We start from the raw sequence: 19683 nt of genomic DNA on the forward strand, positions 1-19683 counted from the left end.
GCAAATTGAGGGCCTTTGCAAATTTATGCCCCTGTCCTCACCATGGGTGCTGACAACCATTGAATCCAGTTGGGGACTATGCATATTATGAAAACAACTTTAAGTCAGGCGTGCTGCAGCATCCCCTGCACCCTTAATGGTACTTACTCTTGTTCACTTCTGTACAGATGTGACCCGCATTGAAGCACTATACACCATCATTAGGACTCTCTTGCCTCCCTCACTCTGTTATTCGTATTTAGAAAGTTAAAGTTAGGTGTGGGGAGGGTATTTTTAATTAATCGAGGCCGCCTGTGTGGGGGGCGGTGGGGGTCTGGGCCATAAGTGATCCAAACCCACTAGTTAGATCCCCAGGCAGGTTGCTGCTGACAGGTGCTGCCGGCCCCTCTCCCCCGGCGCCATTCGCGTCTCCCAGCGCTGCTTGGCCGGGACAGGGCTGGAGCGGCCGGAGCAGGAGGCAGCCCGGGCCCAAGCCCCTGAACTGCGGGCGAGGTCAGTGCGGCAGCAGGGCACGGCGCGGAGACTGGGAGGCCGCCCCTGGCCGGAGCCGGGAGCACTGAGAACTGCGGCCTGCCAAGCAATCGCCGCCCGGGGACCTCCAGTCCTGCCCGACTGCTGCCGCGTACCTCCCCCGCCAGGCACAACGTGCCGCGGCGGCCCTGAGGCTGTGGCTGTGGCTGCGGCTGCGGCTCCGGCCGGCGACCCCGCGTCCCGCGACGTTCCCCGGCAGGCCCGCGGCGGGAGCCGGGCTGGCCGGGGCCGGGGGAGGGGCCGGAGAGGGGGAGGGCTCAGCCAGCTCGGTCCCCATTGGAGAGCGAGCTGCCGACAGCTCCAGCGGGAGCCGGGGCCGGGGCTAAAGAGGCTGAACCTGCCCCCCGGAGCCCAGGGGTCGGAGTTTTAAAGTGAGAACTTTCTTCTGGCGGCGCTTCAGCTCGCAGAGGCCCGCCGGGCGCTGCCTCCGTCCCGTCCCTCCCCTCCCCCTGGGCGGGCTGTACAATCCTCGGCAGTGTCCTGAGACTGTACGGTCAGCTCAGGGGCGACCTGCCCGGCAGCCTCAGCCTCAGCCTCCTCCTGGCGGACAGACACGCCGCCCGCCCAGCCTTGCCCTCCGCTGGGAGAGCGCCCCCCAGCGCCCCTCCGCCTCCCTCCCTCCCAGCCGCGCTCCCCTGGCAGGCGGCCGGCCGCGGTGGTGTTGGGGGCAAGAGGGCAGCAGGAGCCTCCCAGCCGGGAGCGCGGAGCCCGGTTGGCAGCCCGGGTGGGTTTAAGCCGCGCAAAGGGCAGCAGCCTCCGCGATGACCGCTGACAAGGAAAAGAAGAGGTGAGCGCGCGGGGGCGGCCGGAAAGGGTCGGGGCGCGGCGCGGCGCACGGGAACTGCACGCGCGGGGCCCGGGGAGCTGCACGGCCCGGGGGCCTCCCCGGTGGTAGCATCCGCACCAGGGCACCTGTGTGACTCCTCTCGCCGCGGCACCTCTCTGGCGGAGCCCGGGCCGGCTGCCGCTGCTGCCGAGCGACCCAAGCCGGCGCCTGCAGGATCCGGGCGGTGGTGAGGAGCCCGAGCCGGCTTCTGCGGGCGCCGGGAGGTAGGAACGCTGCGGGCTCGGGCCCGCCGCGAGGAAGCTTTGGGGACCGCTCCTTGCCGCGGCGGAGGTGCCGCTCCCCCAGCCGCTCGCCACCAAACAGCTTCCGAGCAAATGCGGAGGGTGGTCGCCCGCAGCCCAGCGCCCCCCTCGCTCCGCCTGCAGCGGCGCGGGCCGGGGAGCCGGGGCCCGAGCCGGCTGGGTGCGACGGGTTGCAGGCGTGACGGCCCCGTGGGAGGCGACGGGTTAAAGCAGCCCGCCGGGAGGGGGCTGGCGGGTTGCGCTGAAGGGAGGGCAGCGGGGGGGTCACCGGTACGAAGCGTTTCCCAGCCGCAATCGCCAAAGGGGGCGGAGGGGCGCACGCTCCTCGCGAGGTCCCGCGCGGGACAGCGGAGCGTAGCACATGCACGGCTGCAGCTCCGGCCGCCGGGCAGCCTGGCGCCTACGCACCAGGGCGCTTGGCCGCGTCCCCGGGAGCGCACGCCAGGGGGGCGGTTGTAGACCGAGGTTCCCAGTGGGAGCTCAAGGGCCGGGGATGTAAAGCCAGGCGCGTGTCAGCGTGCCCCGGCCAGCATCGATACCGAGGCAGGGTCCGCACTAATGCAGCCCCAGGGAGTTATAGGCGCCCGGGCTGGAGGGACCCCGCCTCAGTGTGTGAGTCCTGTGGGCATTGGCCCCCGAGGACGTGCGGCGATCGGCTGGTCTCGGTTGCACTGGTTGTGACTCCGGATCCGCTTCGCTTGGGAGAGAGCGACTAGAGTGACGCCCCAGCCCTGCCTGGAACGCCGAGGGACTAGGTCTGCGCCAGTCCCTTGCTTGCTTTGAGAGACCGCACTTGGATTGGTTGCATTGAAAGTGACTGCCCTGGCAGCGGCGCTCTGATTAGATGCACTGGGGAAGGTGCAGGGCTCTGATTTCTGGTTGGCTGTATCGGAGAGGTCTCCCTCTCTCCTCGCCTCAGTCCCATTTGCTCCCACTGTCCTGCTCCATCATGTGCCCTTGGGGAGGGGCGGAAGAGGGACCGTAGCTTCTGCCAAATGGGAAAATACGTTTTCTGGAAGGGCTCGATCATGCTCCTACGAAGAGTATAATTGCAAACGCATTATTGCACTCATACCCGGCCCTTTCAAAACTAAAGTCGCGCACGTATTTGCTATTGATTGGGCTCTGTATACTAGCTCTCCAGTTCAGGGTTACTTAGTTAAGTTTGTTTTCCGAGATTAAGCTAATGCAGTTTATAGGGTTTATTATTTAGTGTCAATTAGATAACTTTATTTATTTCAGTGAAAGATAGCGTTTTAAAAGGAAGGAATTTAACACAACATTCTTCATAATTACAATTACAGGGAAAGTTTATATGCTATGTAAACATTTATATTGCTGATAAATCTCAACATACGACATTATAGAAGGTGTATAAGGAAGCCTCATAATTTTGAGGATCTGATGAAGTGGAAGCCATGAAGGGCAGGGAGTGTTTTAACTGCCAAACATTTCACTTAAGAGTTGGGGGCTTGGGGAATGTACTGAGCACAGGTGTTTATATTTTACTCTTAATACAGTTTTTGTTGTTGTTGCAAGAAGGCATAAAGTAGGGATTTAATTATAGTATCGTAAATACATACCTGCAAAGAAAACAGAAATCAAGGTATTCAAACTCCATATTATGACTTGGAACAATTTCCCTACTGAATCTTAATAAAAAGTGTTTGGTGTTCCCTATTGCACCTTCCAGATGGAAACAAAGGGAAAGAAGTGACAAACTATAGTAAGGTGAAATCAGGGAGAATACTTGCATGAGTAAGGACTGTCCAAATGATTAAAAATTGCAGGTATGGCCTCTGTGGTGAGGTATCCAAGCTGTCTTATGCTATTGGTGTGTGCAAGACTGACTTTTGTCTTTGAATATGGACCTATGTAAATAAAAGCTATAATTTATGAAGGAAATATCTTCATACATAGTTATTTAATTGACTGATATAATAAGCTTTTAAAATAGTTTTTACTATTTGTGTTTAATTTTGTTCAGTTGTACCAGATCATTGTCTGTCTGAGTTTCATTATGAATGGTATTAACTATAAAACTGTATTTTTTTTAGAACCATCAGCATATCAGCCATTAATTTATTAGGGTTATCTATTTTACCTTAAGTGCACATTTGTTCTAAATATTAGTTAACATTCTATATAAAGAATGAAGTATGATACTACAAGTAACATTATGTAGTATCATAATTCTGTTTTGGAGAGAAGTGGAAAAAATGAGATACAGTAAGATGGGTTTATAAAAATATATAGCATATGTAATAAAGGGCTGAAATAATCTTCAAACTGAAAAGTCACAGATGCAATGAAAGATATTTACATCACTGTATATACATCACCCACCCACACAACACTGTCGCCTAAAACTATATGAACACTGTCTGGTGTACAGAATTCTTTGAAACTAAAGTAGATCATACAGTGTGACTACACTGCAATTCAGTACCCATCATGGAGTTGCAATATTGCAGTGTAAATGTTTGGGCTCAGCTGTTTGTTGTTGCAGTGTTAGAGCCCTGCTGCTGAAGCCCAAGCTCATGGGCCAGCTATGGGTCATTGCAGTGTGGACATAGCCATAGATGGCACCTGAATCAAGACAATGGTTTAATTACCAAAGCAGTTCTGTTACTGTTTGCCATTCTGCATCATCGAGAGTGACTAAACAGTTCAGTTCTCAAGGAGCAGTCCTTCCCACAGGTGGTACTGGTTTAAGGCTCAGGACTAGAAGATGCATTCAGCCTCAACTAATAGTGCACTGATTTCATTTTCTGCTTTCCTCTCTTTGCTTTTCTGCCTCTAAAGTGTCTTAGGTACTTTATATACAGCACCAAACTGAAACTTAGGAGATCTGGGTCCTAATCTACTGTCTCTGGTTTTCTTGTACCAATTTCCCTCTCTCAGAGCTTGGGTAGTAATACTTCACAGGGTGTATTAATAGAGGTGAAATTTAATGTTTGTGTAGCCCGTTGAAACAGAATATATTTTGTTTCTATTTTTTACTTTTATATGAATGAGTTTTTGCCTATAGCTCATCAGTTGTTGCTATATTAGCTTGATTTCTACCCAAATATACAGCTGGAAACTCCAAACAATTCACTGAATAGCACAATTTATAAATCAGTTCAATGGAGGAAAAAGTGCTGATGTAATAAATATCTGATTTGTAGGACTTCTAGCTAAGTCTTGAGGCAGAAGTCTTGAAGAACAGTTTTGCCATCATAAAATGTGAATGATAATTCAGGACACTTTACATTGTGCTCCATTTAAATCAAAGATCATCCTTTGACTCTGACATAGGAGTTATATTTAAGTCCAAGTTAAAGAGTAACATTCTATATAGAACTGTCATGTTGTCACACTCTCAGCAGTAGATGTAACATGGAATTTCCTTTAATAAAAATCTGGTCTGAGCGATTGTGATAGTAAATGAACAGATATATTAATTTAAATTAGTCAGTAGCAAGTTTCTTGTAGGTATTCACATTCTTAAACAAAAATATTTTAGAATACTAATATTTATAAACTGTTGTAAGATAAACTTAGTAAATCATTATTGTATGTTTAATCTTCATATTCCAAACATGGCCATATGCAAATGATCATAATTTTATATGATATTTCATTGTTCTGAGAGCTGATTTTAAGGTATTTGAAATGTCTTAGTTTTCTGTTGATTGTTGGGTGTGTGTTTTTTTGTGTTTTTTTTTGTAATTTTTTTTCTTCAAGACACATTACAAAACCAAATAGAGTTTGTCCTGTATCTATAAGGAATATAGGATTTAGTGTTCTTTGTGGATCGGTCTTTGGCTACGTCTACGCTAGTCTCCTCCTTTGGAAGGGGCATGCTAATGAGGTGCTTCTGTGAATATGCAGTGCCTCATTAGCATAATGGTGGCCACGCATGATTTGAAAGCGCTGCTTTCAAATTGAGCGCCACCCATGTAGACTGGGACCTTTTGAAAGGACCCCTGGATTTTGAAAGCCCCTTCTTCCTATTTGGTTTTATTCATGGCAGTGCCCCGTTAGCATCTTCCCAACTCCCTCATTACCATGCCCCTTCCGAAAGAAGGGGGCCAGTGTAGACGTGGCCAATGAGTGCAGACACAGTCAAAGCTGTTCTTTTGTTCAAAGTGAACATTGATCATGCATGTTTGGCGTTTGCTGACAAATTCATTCAGAACACAGATTGCTGGAAAAAATGAACCATTGAGACTATGAGCAATATGTGTGTGTTACTATTTGGTTTGAATCTGTCAGTAGTGATTTCTAAGTGTACTTTTGTATGATTATTTCATGATCTACTGCCCCTTCCCATGTCATCAGAAAAATTTCTTTGTGATAGGTAATCATACTAGACCAAAATCAGGCAGATTTTTTTTTTTTTTTTCAGTAATTGGTGCAAATTTATAGATGTTATGTGGTAGTGAGGGTGGGGGAAAAATGACTAAAAGACCAAACATATGGTGCTTAACTGTCCCTGTTCAGCTATGGCTAGATTGCTTTATATACTGCTAGCTGGTAAGAATTTCTCAGGAGATACTTTGTGTCTCAGCTTCCATTGACCTATGCCTTAAGGTCATTTTGCCCATCTCAGGTGAATGAGACTGTTGCCATTTACTTTAATCGGACAAGGATAGGTTCCTAAGAGCATTACTGTCAATAGTAGCCTGCATATCTTTACTCACACAAGAACTAATCTAGTTGTTAAAATCCAGTTTCCATGGACTTCGGTGGCCCATGCATCCAATTAAAAAGGTAGATTTCAGTTCTCTAGTCACTGTTCGTGTTACTCATAAATATTTGGATTTTATAGAAATTGAATGGATTCTACCTGATAACTGCAGAATGTGAGACTACTAAAATTGTCTTTGTTTCTGACAAGTTATGCATACTTTGCCTTCATATTGTTTCTGTTAAAAATCAAAATATTCGCAGGATGAATGGTAAAATCTGGCGTCTGTGAAGCTACGTCTACACATCAGCGTTATTCCAAATAAGCCTTTCTGGAATAGCTATTACAAAATAACAAAGCTACACACACACACATGCATTTTGAAAAAATACCCAGCTGTTTTAAAATATGTGTGGACACATAGTGCCTATTTCAGAATAGTGCTGTTGGACCCCATTACGGCTTATTTCGAAATAGTGCTATTCTGTGTCTTAACAGTGCCTCTTTTGACATAGCTATTTTGAAATAGGTGTTGTTTCTCCTGCAGTGAGATTTAGGACATTCAAAATAGAGCACCCACTAATTTGAATTTATTTCAGAATAGTATGTGCTTAGCATAGATGCTTGCAAAGTTATTTTGAAATAGCAGCTGTTATTCCAAAATAAAGTTTGCTGTGTGGCTGTAGCTTGAGTGGAGTATAACATTTTGATCTCCTGTTCACAGGGTGGATTGATTTAAATCAAAGCAGTTTATATCATCACAATTATTGATTTAAATAAAGATACTGAAAAAGACAAGATTTACTGAGTTCAGCTTATTTTCGAGTAAACCCCTTTGAATTCAGTGGCACGTCTGTTTGTTTGTTTTTTCAGAAACCAATTACAGAATGGGGATCCCTTGGAAAAGCTGTTATGCTGAAGTCAAATAGGAAATGTGCTTATAGGATCAGCATTATGGTCTGTGGCCATGGTTTTCCAAAATAAGGGGATGAATTATGTAATATAAAATAAGAAAATAACAGTGGCTGCTAGAAACTGTAGATTTGTCTAATAGCAGCTTTCTGTACTGTATACTTGGGTGATAGATTCCAAATCTAGTTAACTAATTAAACAAGCCAAAAAACTAGCTAAGTTAAACCATATTTTTTTCCTAGCAACACCCTACACAGCAAACAGCTTGGGAATTTACTTGTCAAATCACACTTGTACGAAAAGGCACAGAGGGAGTCTTGAAGAATGATGTATTGCAAAGTGAATTAGTTAAGTTACTAACCAATTGATCCACTCAGTCCTATCCACATAATTTTCTCCTACCAAGTAGTTTTCCTTATGACGTTTCATCCTGGCAGGCAGGCCTGAGATCATTTTCTTGCAGTTCTTACACTTAACACATTCTCCTTTTTTACCCAGGGAATGAATTTCTTCAAAATATTCCCAGAACGGGGTCCCTCTTATTCCAAGAAGCCAGGATGATTTTTCTGTGGGGAAAAATCTTGGGGATATACAAAGTTGTGTGTATGCTGAATAAAGTCTTCCCTTTTTCTTTCCACTTCACTCCTCCTGGTGCTTTCTGTGCTATTTCTGACCTTTCCTATATATTGGCTCTCTGTATTTAAGACAATGTCTGAGCTAACTCATCTGCCTTGCTTGGCCAAGGTCCACCACCATACGATCCAGTGCTATCCATCTTGTGTCTTTCTTTGTACGTACTACTTTTTAGTCTGCTAAGAAAAAGAAATTGAAAGCCCAGAACTTTCAAGAACCGAGAGATTGTAGTTAGCCCAGACCAGGGCTGGCCAACACATGGCCGTTGGGCCAGAATCCAGCCCATGAAGGCTTTTCATCCATCCCACTGAGCTGGCAGTGGTGCCATTTTTAAAAGGCATTTGGGTGGCTCCAAGCAGCTTTCGTCACTGCTCACTCCTCTGGCTTCTGTACAATGTGGCAGGGGCAGTTCCCAGCGCCCTGCTGTGAGGTGCAAGGCTTGAGCTGGCAGGGGTCACTGGGAAAAATGTAAGCTCTGTCCCTCATGGGGGTTTGTCCCGGCACGGTCCCCGTAATGAGTGATCCTGGCATGTGAGAGCACGCATCCCCTCATTCCCTGGCTGGCTGGGTGGCAGAGCAGCCCCGCTGAGGGCATTAAGATGGTGAGCATGATGCTGAATGGCATCGTGCATCCTGCCTACTACAGCCAGGTGGGCATCAGCAAGGAGCTATGGCGGGACCAGCTCTACCCTACCCCAAGGCAGCACCGCAGGAGTGCCGCAGCCTGCTCACCAAGATGAGTGGCATCCTTGGCGTAGCAACAGCTGGATAGACAGATGATGGATGGATGGACTGGCTGGGCTGGAGGGAGAGTGGGGGCATTGGGACAGACATATGGAGAAGCTGGGCTAGTGGGTGCATGGGGGAATTGGATCTAAGTCTGTGGGGGTGGGTGTAAGGCTGGGGATGGTTTGGGGCTGCCAGAGGCTTGAGGCTGGGGATGGTTTGGGGCTGCGGTGGGTCTAAGGCTGTGGGAGATTTTAAGGTTGGGGGCAGTTTGGGATTGTGGGGGGGTTTAAGCCTGGGTGGTGGTGGTGGTTTTGAGCTATTTTGTGTTCAGCTCTTGGAATATATAAAAAAAATTGCCATGGGGCCCCTGATGAGAAAAGGTTGGATGCCCCTGGGCCAGACAGGCTGGAATAATTTTTTATGGAGAAGTGTATGTGGAACATGTCTGTGATGATATTTAATTGTAATGGTTTTTAAATGAGAAGTTTAGTATTTTATGGATGATTTTAAGAATATCAAAAACTGTTTTAAATTAAAAAACCTGATCTTTTTTAACATTTAAAAAATTGTGTGGCTTTTTTTTTTTTTAATTCACCCTGCATGTTTGTCAAATAACATTGCATGTTCTATTTAGCTGTTTGTCTGGTCAGTTATTATATATATTCACCCTGTTTGGATATTATGGAGAGCGTCAGGCCTGGGATTTTTTTATTATGGTATCCTTCATATTTAGGGAACCCTGCTACAAATCTAAATGGTTAATTTCCTCTTGCTTTCTGTCACATACCTACTTTTATGGTGCAAGATCCTTGCATCAGAATACTCAAGTAAATTTCCAAACAAGCATTGCTGTGCTCTATAAATACTAAAACTGTGGGTTTTTTTGAATATTTTCACCAGTTTCCACAGTTTGACTAGTTTTAAAAATAATTACAAACTTCTAGTGAACAAAATTTACCTACCTTTAAGAGTTTTGTGTCTTATGCAGAGAAGTAAAAAAAATAAAGTAGTGGAGCATTGCTTTTGAAACTCAGCTTCTGTAGAACCAGACACTATAACCTTTACTCATGGAAGCAGTTCTTACTGGTGTAGGTAGTCTCATTGAAGTCAACAGAATTATAGCACTTGTTTTGAGTATGTACTGAAGGATCAGGCTGTTTGTTACTGATTCACAGTGAGTGAAAGGCAGTTGTATAATGAATCAGAATTCATATTTCAAATGTGAGCATGGAACTATACTTTCTTAGTTGTAATTTTTTTCAGATGTGGTTGAAAAACAATGCTCAAATGCCAGTCGAGGCTGAAAGTCGTTATAATTGCTTTCTTTACATTGTTCATCTTGCTACATGACATGGGGAAAAAAAACCTCGCCCAGAAATTTCATGTTAGTTAATTTGACCCCTTTCAACTTGTGAACATCAGGGCAAAGATATTGATGGCCAGTGAGATACAGTGAAAAAGACAGATTATTTTAAATACATGCCATAAAGCAAAGGTGGGTGAGGTTAGGTAATATCTTTTATTGGACCTACTTCTGTTGGCATGAGAGACGAGCTTTCCAACTTACACAGAGCTCTTCTTCAAGTCTGGAGAAGGTTCTCGGAGGGATTGTCTACGCTTCTGTAAAACACTGGGGCTGGGCTGTATCAGCAGATGGGTTCACAGGCCTAAGACTGAGGGTTAACAAAACTGATGAAGGTACAGGACCAACAGCCTTGCTGGGCTCCTGAGCAAGGCAGGAGGGGGGGGCCTGCTCCATGTCCCTTGGGCAGAAGGGGTGGGACTGCATGCAGCCAGCACATAGTACCTCTTAGACTGTTCTTCTCTCCCACCCTTAAGCCCTCAGCGCTATCTGTAGCGCACCAGACAGCACTCCAGCAGCAGTTTCAAGGGTCCAGTGCTGGGACTACTTATTACGGGGGCCATGCAGAGACAACCCCTCACAAGGGATGGAGCCCGCATTTTCCGCAGCAACCTCTGCCAGCTCACACCACGTACAACACAGCAGCTGGAGCTGCTGTAATAGCATCAGCAGTGGATGGGGGAGCTCTGGGATCTGGGGAAGTTGCCGTCTTCCTCCCGGTGGTGCCTGGATGTAGGTGTTTGGTCTTAGGCTGTATCCTGAGCTCCATACCAAGCTTGGACACCTATGCTGCCGCGCTGCATTTTTATAGCCCCACAGCCTCTTCCCACTGATGCAGGCATGCTACAAATGTTTTACTGAAGCACTGACATAGCCAAGCGTCACAACTAAATACAAGATGGAACAGATTTTACATGTTGTAAGACAGTGGCTTTCAACCTTCCCAGATTTCTGTACCTCTTTCAGGAACCTGATTTTGTTTTGCATACTCCCAAGTTACAACTCATTTAAAAACTACTTGCTTACAAAATCAGGCATAAAAAACAAGTGTCACTCCCCACTGTTAATGAAAAATTGGTTACTTCATCATTGTTAACATATAATAAATCAATTGGAATATAAATATTGTACTTACAGTTCAGTATAGTGGAACAGTATAAAAAGTCATTGGCCTATTTATTTGTACTGATTTTGCTAGTGCTTTTTATGTAGCCTATTATAAGACTAAGGAAATATCTACATGAGTTTAATGGTTTCTCCCCAGAAGAAATCTGATTACCTCCAAGGGTACATATAACCCTTGGTTGAGAACCACTTGTGAGAAACCAGTTCCAGATAAAGGACCAATTAACATCTCTGCAATACCCTACATTTGCAACAGATACAAAACCTGCAGACACACTTCACTGGTAAGATATTCAATATGGCTACAGTTACACTAGTGAACTTGGCCAACAAAGCTGGTGGTGTCAACCAAACTTGTGGCGTGTGCATGCAAATGTCGACAATTTGTTGACAAAACTCAGCACTTTTGCTGGCAGCATTCTTTCTGTCAGCCGTGAGGCGTAACACTGCTGTCGTCCGGTTTCTGTCGACAAAAAAGGTGTGTGGATGTTCTGGAGGGCCTTCTCTCAACAGACAGGGCAACCAGAAAAATGGGCAGCCCTGTCTGCTGTGATTCCAGGTGCCTGTTTTGTTGAGAGAGCGGCCTGGCAGTCTGGCTGCTGTGTTGAAAGAGTGGCGTTCGCTTTCAATCTGCTTTAGTGTGTGGCCGCATGCTGTCGATAGAAGCTTTGTTGGGAAATCTCTTCTAACAGTGACTTCTGTTGACAGAGCACTGTAGTATAACCATAGCCTATGCCTCACAACACACTTTTCAAATCCATAGGTCCTACATATGTCGTTCACAACAAGAAGTGTACCTCATCCACAGCACAAAATGCCCCAAGAAGAACTGTAACAGCAACAAAGGGTCCTGTGGCACCTTTTAGACTAACAGAAAAGTTTTGAGCATGAGCTTTCGTGAGCACAGACTCACTTCATCAGATGACACGGCTACCCCACCGATACTTGAGACCAACTTGACACTTGGGTGAAACAAGACAATTGCATGCTCTTCAATGAACTCACATGGAAAAGATAAAAACACAACTATTACCCATATGGGTGAACATTGTTCACAAAATACTCCCTGCATATCCCACCTCTCAGTAAGAATCATCCTGGGAACTTACATTAATAACTTCGTAAAACACTAAAAATTATGGACTTAATAAATTATTGACACTGGTTTTATGGGTTATTACAACAATCTATAACCCTCAAATCCTCCTGAGTCCTATGTCTGGAGAGGTGTTAACTGCTGCCCACTTCACTTTGAATGGTTTCTTACAGTATGTTGACTCCTTATGGTAAACAGTCTGTTCCAACTTGAATCTAGTTGTCACTGTGTACTTTCTCAGATGTGACAGCTCTGTGTCAATATCAGTGCTTGTGTCTCTAATCAACACCAGTTGGTCCAATAAAAGACATTACATGACCCACAATGTCTCCCTAATTCACAGCTACTGTAACAATGCAAACAAATAATTAATTCTGTACTCCAAAATGCTTGTTTTCTGTTTTAGATCTGTTAATAATGAAGTATGGTGATCAGGGGTATTCTTTTAAATACTATTTAATTACCAGTGTGCTTGCTTAACATAAGGTAGAAAATTCTGTCTGTACATTCATTTTACAGCATTATGTTAGGCATGAGCTGTGTGCCAATAGCTAGGACCCACCATTGTATAGTAAAACAAAATGCAAACATAATATGCAGGTGCAGGTTTTATATTACTTCCTGAAGATAGTTTGTTATCTCTCAGGCTTGAGCCGTGTTCAGTAGTTAATTCAAACATTTGTTGGAGCAAAGTGCTTTAACTTGCTAGTTCTAGTCAGAGCCTAATCACTTGCAGACAGTGTTTGCTTTTTATTAGACTTGCAAGATTATTCACAACTACCAAGTTTCCTTTCCATATGAAATAACAATGTGTGAAACTGTATACTTATGCTTACCAATAGCAGTGTGGAATACAGTATTTATTTTCAGGTGTACAGTAGACCAGTCAGCTGGTGATAGCTAGTGTTCCAAATTAGCCATATTTATTATACTTTTTAGTATGCTAGCCACTATAAATTCAATTATGATTTTAGCTCTTTAGTCTGAATGATTGTATTTAGAACTAAACTTTTTAATTATTAAAGAAGTGTATCACAAACAGTACTTTGCAAACTGTGTGCCATTTTAGATTTTAAAACAATTAGATTTTTAACTTAATTTTAGGCTGTCTTACTTTATGAAGAGTTTGAAGGTGGGATAAAGTATCTGTTGTACTTCTCTGTCTGTCACATTGTATGGCACAGCAAATATTAAATATTCCATTCTATAGAAGCTCATTAAATGTCTTGTCCAACAAGAAGCAAAAGTTGATTTAGTCAAATTTTTGTGTCTGAGCTTCAGTCAAAGAGGTGCCCTGATCTTGACCTTTCCTGTAGGCATAATTTTGTGGAATCAGCAGTATTCTTTGATTCAGGGAATATTTGGGTTATTCCCTGTGAAAGATTCAGTCAGAAGAGTTCAGGAAACTTTACAATAGATCTATTTTAGCCTGTGATTGAGTGAATAATAGGTTATTGCAGCTTTCTGGACAAGTTTGTGCACTTGGCAGAAGTGTGATTGATTTCTATAGGTTTTTAAGGGCAACTTTGGATAGTTTCTGTGGGTTTTTTTGCTTTCTGCTTTGTATATCAACAATAATGATTGGTAACCTGATTCTGTGCTGTATTAATGTATGTTGAAAGGACGTTGGAAGCAAAGGAGAGATCTAATAGATTTATATTTTCAATCTCAAATTTAACATTTGCTTTAACCATTTTAAAAATCTACATAGCTGAAACATAACTAAGTACATAATATTCTAAAAATCTTCAGTAATTCACAGGTGCAACAAAATATGCTAGCCATAAAAAACAAGTTTTAAAAATATACTGCTCAACAGCTTATGGATCCTCAGTCCATCAATGAGCAAAATGTGAGAAGTCAGAACTGAGTTTTGTTTCACCTATAAAAATAGTCTCTCTGATATGCGAAGTTGATATTCACTAATTCTGAAAGAAGGAAAATATCAACATCAAGGGTGTCAAATTTTGTTTATGAAGAAGGCTAAATTGCAAATGTATGGTCCCTAGGCTGAATTTACACAATTTGGGCCATATATGGAATTGTGTACCTAAATGACTTAGAAATCTGGAGCCTGAGCCCCAGCTAGTGAACATTGACTTAGTTCTGTTGAACACCGAGAAGCAGCTCTGTTTTTCCTGAGTGTATATGTAAGTAAAATGATTACATCACTTTCCAAGAACTTGCTTTACTGAAAATTGTATACTTTTTTTTCTAGTTGCAATAATCACAGACACACAATGGATTAAAGGCTTAGTGAGCTGAGTATTTAATATATCAAGAATGCCTCCTTAAATTTTAAACTCTTTGGAAAAAACAGTAGCAGTGTATCAAATTCATAGATGATAGGAAATTAATGTAAGTACTTGGAGAAGTGGGTCTTTGGATTCCAAGATCAATAAAAAGGAAACTAATTGATTTTTTCTTATAAATTTAGTATTAACTTCAGTTTCTGTAAACTTTTGTTTTAATAATATGAGTAATGTAGGTATTGAGTCTTCTGGTTTGGAAGGAATTTTTAGATTGCATGTTATGAGTAGTATTTCAGCTTCTTCATGTATCCTCTCCAACAGCTAAAGACTCTGAAGACCATTGATTCTAAAGGCAGCTGGATGTCTGTTTTCCTAGGTGGACAGAAAAACAGCTAGATAATTATTTTGATCAAATGAATATGTGGTTTTTGGTAGAGTAGATCAGCTTTTAAAATCTGCTTCCTTGTGAACGTATACTCTGTAGAGTACTGATATTCCTGAGAGATGCTGTATAAATTAATCACTACTTTTTCTCACTGTCTGTTGGCTACTGGGTTTTTAGAGTTGTTTTTCAGAAAATAAAAAGTCTTCAGTATGTATCCACTGATGTGAAATGTTGTGCGTCTCTCTAAATTCATGAGCACCTTCAACTCCCACTCTTACTTCAGTGACTTTCCATTTGCTCCTTTCCTGTTCTTTTCTCCCTGTTGTGCAGCCTGTGGCAGGATCAGAAACTAGAATAGCGCAGCATTTTTATACATTTAGATATGCCAGTTGCATATTTTTAATTGGCATTTATTTTAAAAGCTCTTGCCTTAAGAGTGTCCCTTCAAGTTATAGAAAAATTGTACTGTTTAAGGAAAAGATAAAATAATATACTTGAGGATTTCCAATCAAGAAACTACATTATGTGGTTATTGCTTAAAGTATTATTAGTGAGCAGTCTGAAATTATATGTGGTAATAAAATTAGTCGATTCATTATAAACTTCTTTGCAACCACTAAAATATTAACACTAACTATTGTAAATATTTAAGCAATCCGTATCTTAGTCTGAAAACCTATTTGGAGGCTGAAGGTAGACAACTTCAGATTATAAATAAGGCACAAATCTGTAACAAACATGTTAGTTAACCATTAGAGCAACTAATTTAGGAATGTGGTACATTTTTCATCACTTGAAGTTTTGGGCGAGCATCTCTGGACTGTGTTATGTAGGAAGTCAGTCTAAATGATTATTGTGGTCCTTTCAGCCCTTAGAATACATGAATATTTTCATTATTGTTAAAAGATAAAATAAATGATTGTAACCATAGCATTAAAGATAAATAAAAATCATTTGCTGCTGAATATAGTTTCTGAATGTTGAGGCATGCAAAATTAAAAAAAAAAACACTATGTCTATAAAAAAAAAAAAATCACAGTGTTTCTAAAGATTGAATCTAGAATTATCAGGCTCTTTCTAGGAACGCAAGCAAGCAAAATATAAATGGCACCCTTTCCAGAGTAAATTACTGACGCAGTAAACCTTGTACAGTAATATCCACAAACATACTTAGCTCACTTTTTTATTTAGATTATTTTCTTTAAGTAATCAATATTTATCAGCCCCCTACAGTGTTTACTTGTATATAATAAATTATAATTTACAAAATGCTACTGTCTACTTTAAATAATCTACACTATTTCATGAAAACCAATGTGCATTATGAAGATTATTTGCTGCAGCACAAGGCTCTTGCAATTTTTTGTTATTGGACCCCCCCTTTATTACTTTTGTGTGCACACAGTGAAAATCACTTGATGGCCATGAGAATTTGGTATGTCTTTGATAATATATTGTTGTTTACCTTTAGAATACACATTTTTGCACTTGCATAACAAATGTTTGCTTTGTATTAAGATAGAGAAGTATGAAGGTCACATTCTAGTGGGTATGAAGGAGAGGTGTTTTTGTTTTTGTTTTTTAATAAATGTATTGAAACAAGATTCCATGTATTTTATTTCACCAGAGTTACATAATGGCTGCAATAAATGATAGCATATTCACTGCACTTAATCTCTGAGTAATACTCAGTTCATTTTCACTTGCATTTAACAATGCATTTGTATGATAAACCACAGACCAATCCTTTAAATATCACTCTTGTTATAACACACATTATCAGTGAATCTCCAACGTCTGTGCATTCACAATTATATTACCTTCTCCATGAGTGAATTCTTGACATTATCAGCTCTGCTTATTGTCAGAGTACTTTGAAGATCATTGTGACATTAAAATACAGTAATTGGACTGGTATTATATATAATGGAAAATGCTCTATTGCTTATAGATTAAACTTAATCACAACCATTTTAATTCTAACTGCAACTTGCTCCACACTCTAAAGCATTTTGTGTGACACAATATATGAGGCTGCTGTGTCTGGTATAATTTTTATGTACTATTATTGTACAATAGTACTCTTGACCATTATCAGCCTCATACAGAGGATGTAATTCCACTTACTGGAACCCTCTAGATAACTACATAGAATACTGACTTGCTGCTGCTCCCACAGAATTCAATAGCAGTAAGAATGACTTTGTAAATAATCTATAGATTTGTAAAATACTACACAACTGTAGGGTGAAGTCCTGAATTCAGAGCTGATTTGGGTAATGGTAGCTTTGTTTGGGCATGAGGTTTTTAAGTAGTATTTTTATTGGAATTACACACACACACACACACACACACACACACACACACACACACACACACACACACACACACACACACACACACACACACACACACACACACACACACACACACACGGCCAGAATATTTAAATGACTCATGGATTTTTACTAGGAGCTAGATTGTTCCTCATGTGATTGTGGGGGAGCAAAACTCTGCGTGAATCTTTTTAAGAGCTTCAGCCACATTTTTCTGTTGGGAGTGGGGTATTCCACTTTCTCTGCCTCCCTCCACCCACTAGGAATGAACTGTAAAGCCTGCCGCTAAACACTACTTATTCCCAGGAGGGTACATTCATCAGCATGACTCTCTTGTGAGGAGAAGCAAGGTATAATGGCCTGGGTGAGTGGAGTGGTGTGGCCCAGCAGGACAAAGCACCATTAGCAAGGTGAGTGCAGGGACCAAAGCAACCCCTGCAGCCTCTGCCACCCGACCCGCAGCCACAGGTAAACCCCACCCCCCATCCCGTGGTGGATGGGGAGCCTGACAACTGTTACGTCCCCACAACAGGCCCCCTAAGGCCATGCTCCGCTGTGAGGCTGGCATGCAATGGGAGGCCTAGGATAGTAAGGGGTAAGGTTTGGGGATAGGAGACATCCGTGAAATATGTGAAATTGCTAATAATGATTCTGTGAATTGCGAGGGTCTCCTGTGCTTTATTTACATAGGCACATACTGACTTGAAAGCAGAATATAAGCAGGTACATGTTTGCTGGGAAATGTAATAATTTAAATTAACACTCATTATTACCCATAGAAAATCCTTGTTTATTCACCATGCGACTTGCCAGTCCAGAGCTTCTCTAAAATGAGGATCTGCAAGATGAGGTTATCATTTTGTGAATTTCTACTCTGAACTTTGGTCTTTGTTCTGACACCATCTCAGTGCCGAAAGCACAATGAAAGGAGTACATCAGTGTCTGTTTCTGGCAACCCCTTTGACTGATACAAGATAAACCCTGATAGGCCCCAGAAGCAGCCATTTGCCACAGGCGGAAGGATGGCTTAGGGAAGGCTTTTACTTTGGGGGGGTGGGGGGGAAGCAAATTGATCTAGAGTGGATCTGCCCTTCCTAGAGGAAAATTTTGTCCCTTCTCAAGAAAAGGCATCATCCATTCAACTTTCTTAAATTGCAGTCAGGTGCTTGGGTATTTCAAATATAATATATACAGAGAATTAAACACTCAAGTGCTAAGTTCAGAGATGATGTAACTCTGGTGTAAACTGTGTGCATCTAAGTAGGGGTATTACTTGTTGAGGGACTGAAAGGGAGTGAATATGGCAAGAAAACAACTAAACTTTTGTAGAGTGTAAAAGAGATTAAGGGTGTGAATTAGGGACTTTGGAGAGTTTAGTAAAGTTTCTGGTCTCCTGCCACAAACTTCCTGCGTGATCTCTGGAAAGTTAGTGTGCCTCAGTTCTCCATCAGAAAAAAAGGGTTAGTAATATAGACTCACTTTCACCCTTTATCTTGTCTATTTCAATTGTTAATTTTTTTAGAAAAGGGACTTTCTCTGTTCAGTATAACACAATCCCAGCCTTGGCTGGCACTTGTAAATATGAATAATTTATAAGCAAGTCAAATAAATGGGTAGGGCCTATACTAACTTCTTATGCTATCATGGTAATTGTTTTTCCTACATAGGACTTCCTGCTATCACTCAACGTATATATCCCCTATGGATTTGATTCTGATGTTATAACCTCAGAAATGTACATATTGGGTATCCTGAGAAATTCAAGAGATATTTGGTAAGGGAAATGGCAAAGGATCAAAAGACAATGAACCTATCTTCAAGATGACAAACGCATTGTTGTTCTGCAGCATTTCATCACAGGACAGGTAGCTAGGCAACCCTAAATGTACCTGAGGCAATAAAGGGGATTTGGAACAATTGATAAATTAGACAGTAATAAATCACTAGACCAGATGAGATTTGTTCAAGAGTTTTGAAGGAACTCAGATGTGAAAATGCAGAACTATGAACTCTGGTTTGTAACCATCATTTAAAATAGCGTCTATATCAATTGGCTGGAGGATAGCTAATGTGATGCCAATCTTTTTTTTTTTTAAAAAAAGGCTCCAGAGCCTACTTTAGTACTGGGAAATTGGTGGAAACTATAGTAAAGAACAGAGTTATCTGATACCTAGATGAACATGATTTATTGGTAACAAAGAGGAAGCTATGCTAGTCTATACACTATCAAAACAAAAAGCAGTCAAGTAGCACTTTAAAGACTAGCAAATAAACCATTTTGCTAGTCTTTAAAGTGCTACTTGACTGCTTTTTGTTACGATTTATTGGGGAAGAGTCAACATGGTTAGGTAAAGGGAAATCATGCCTTACTAATCTGCTAGAGTTCTCTGATGGGGGTTCAACAAGGATGTGGACAAGAATGATTCAGTGGATATATTGCACTTAGATTTTCACAGCAAGGATCTGTAAGCAAAGTAAGTTGTAATGGAATAAGAGGAAAGAGTCTCTCATGGATCAGTAACTGGTTAAAAGATAGGAAGCATTGACTAAGAGTAAA

The 19683-nt window shown here is 42.1% G+C and overlaps 1 protein-coding gene across 1 annotated transcript in view; it reads left to right on the forward strand.

The window, feature by feature from the left end:
* The first annotated feature begins 886 nt into the window (after nucleotides 1-886).
* EPAS1 (endothelial PAS domain protein 1) overlaps nucleotides 887-19683 on the forward strand; it is a 139367-nt gene continuing 120570 nt past the window's right edge. The window contains exon 1 of the mRNA XM_074989642.1: nucleotides 887-1318. Within this exon, the coding sequence (XP_074845743.1) occupies nucleotides 1293-1318 (26 nt within the window). The 5' untranslated portion in view covers nucleotides 887-1292. The remainder of the gene's footprint in view (nucleotides 1319-19683) is intronic.

The sequence above is a fragment of the Carettochelys insculpta genome, chromosome 3, assembly GCF_033958435.1.
Source record: "Carettochelys insculpta isolate YL-2023 chromosome 3, ASM3395843v1, whole genome shotgun sequence".
Lineage (NCBI taxonomy): Eukaryota > Metazoa > Chordata > Testudines > Carettochelyidae > Carettochelys > Carettochelys insculpta.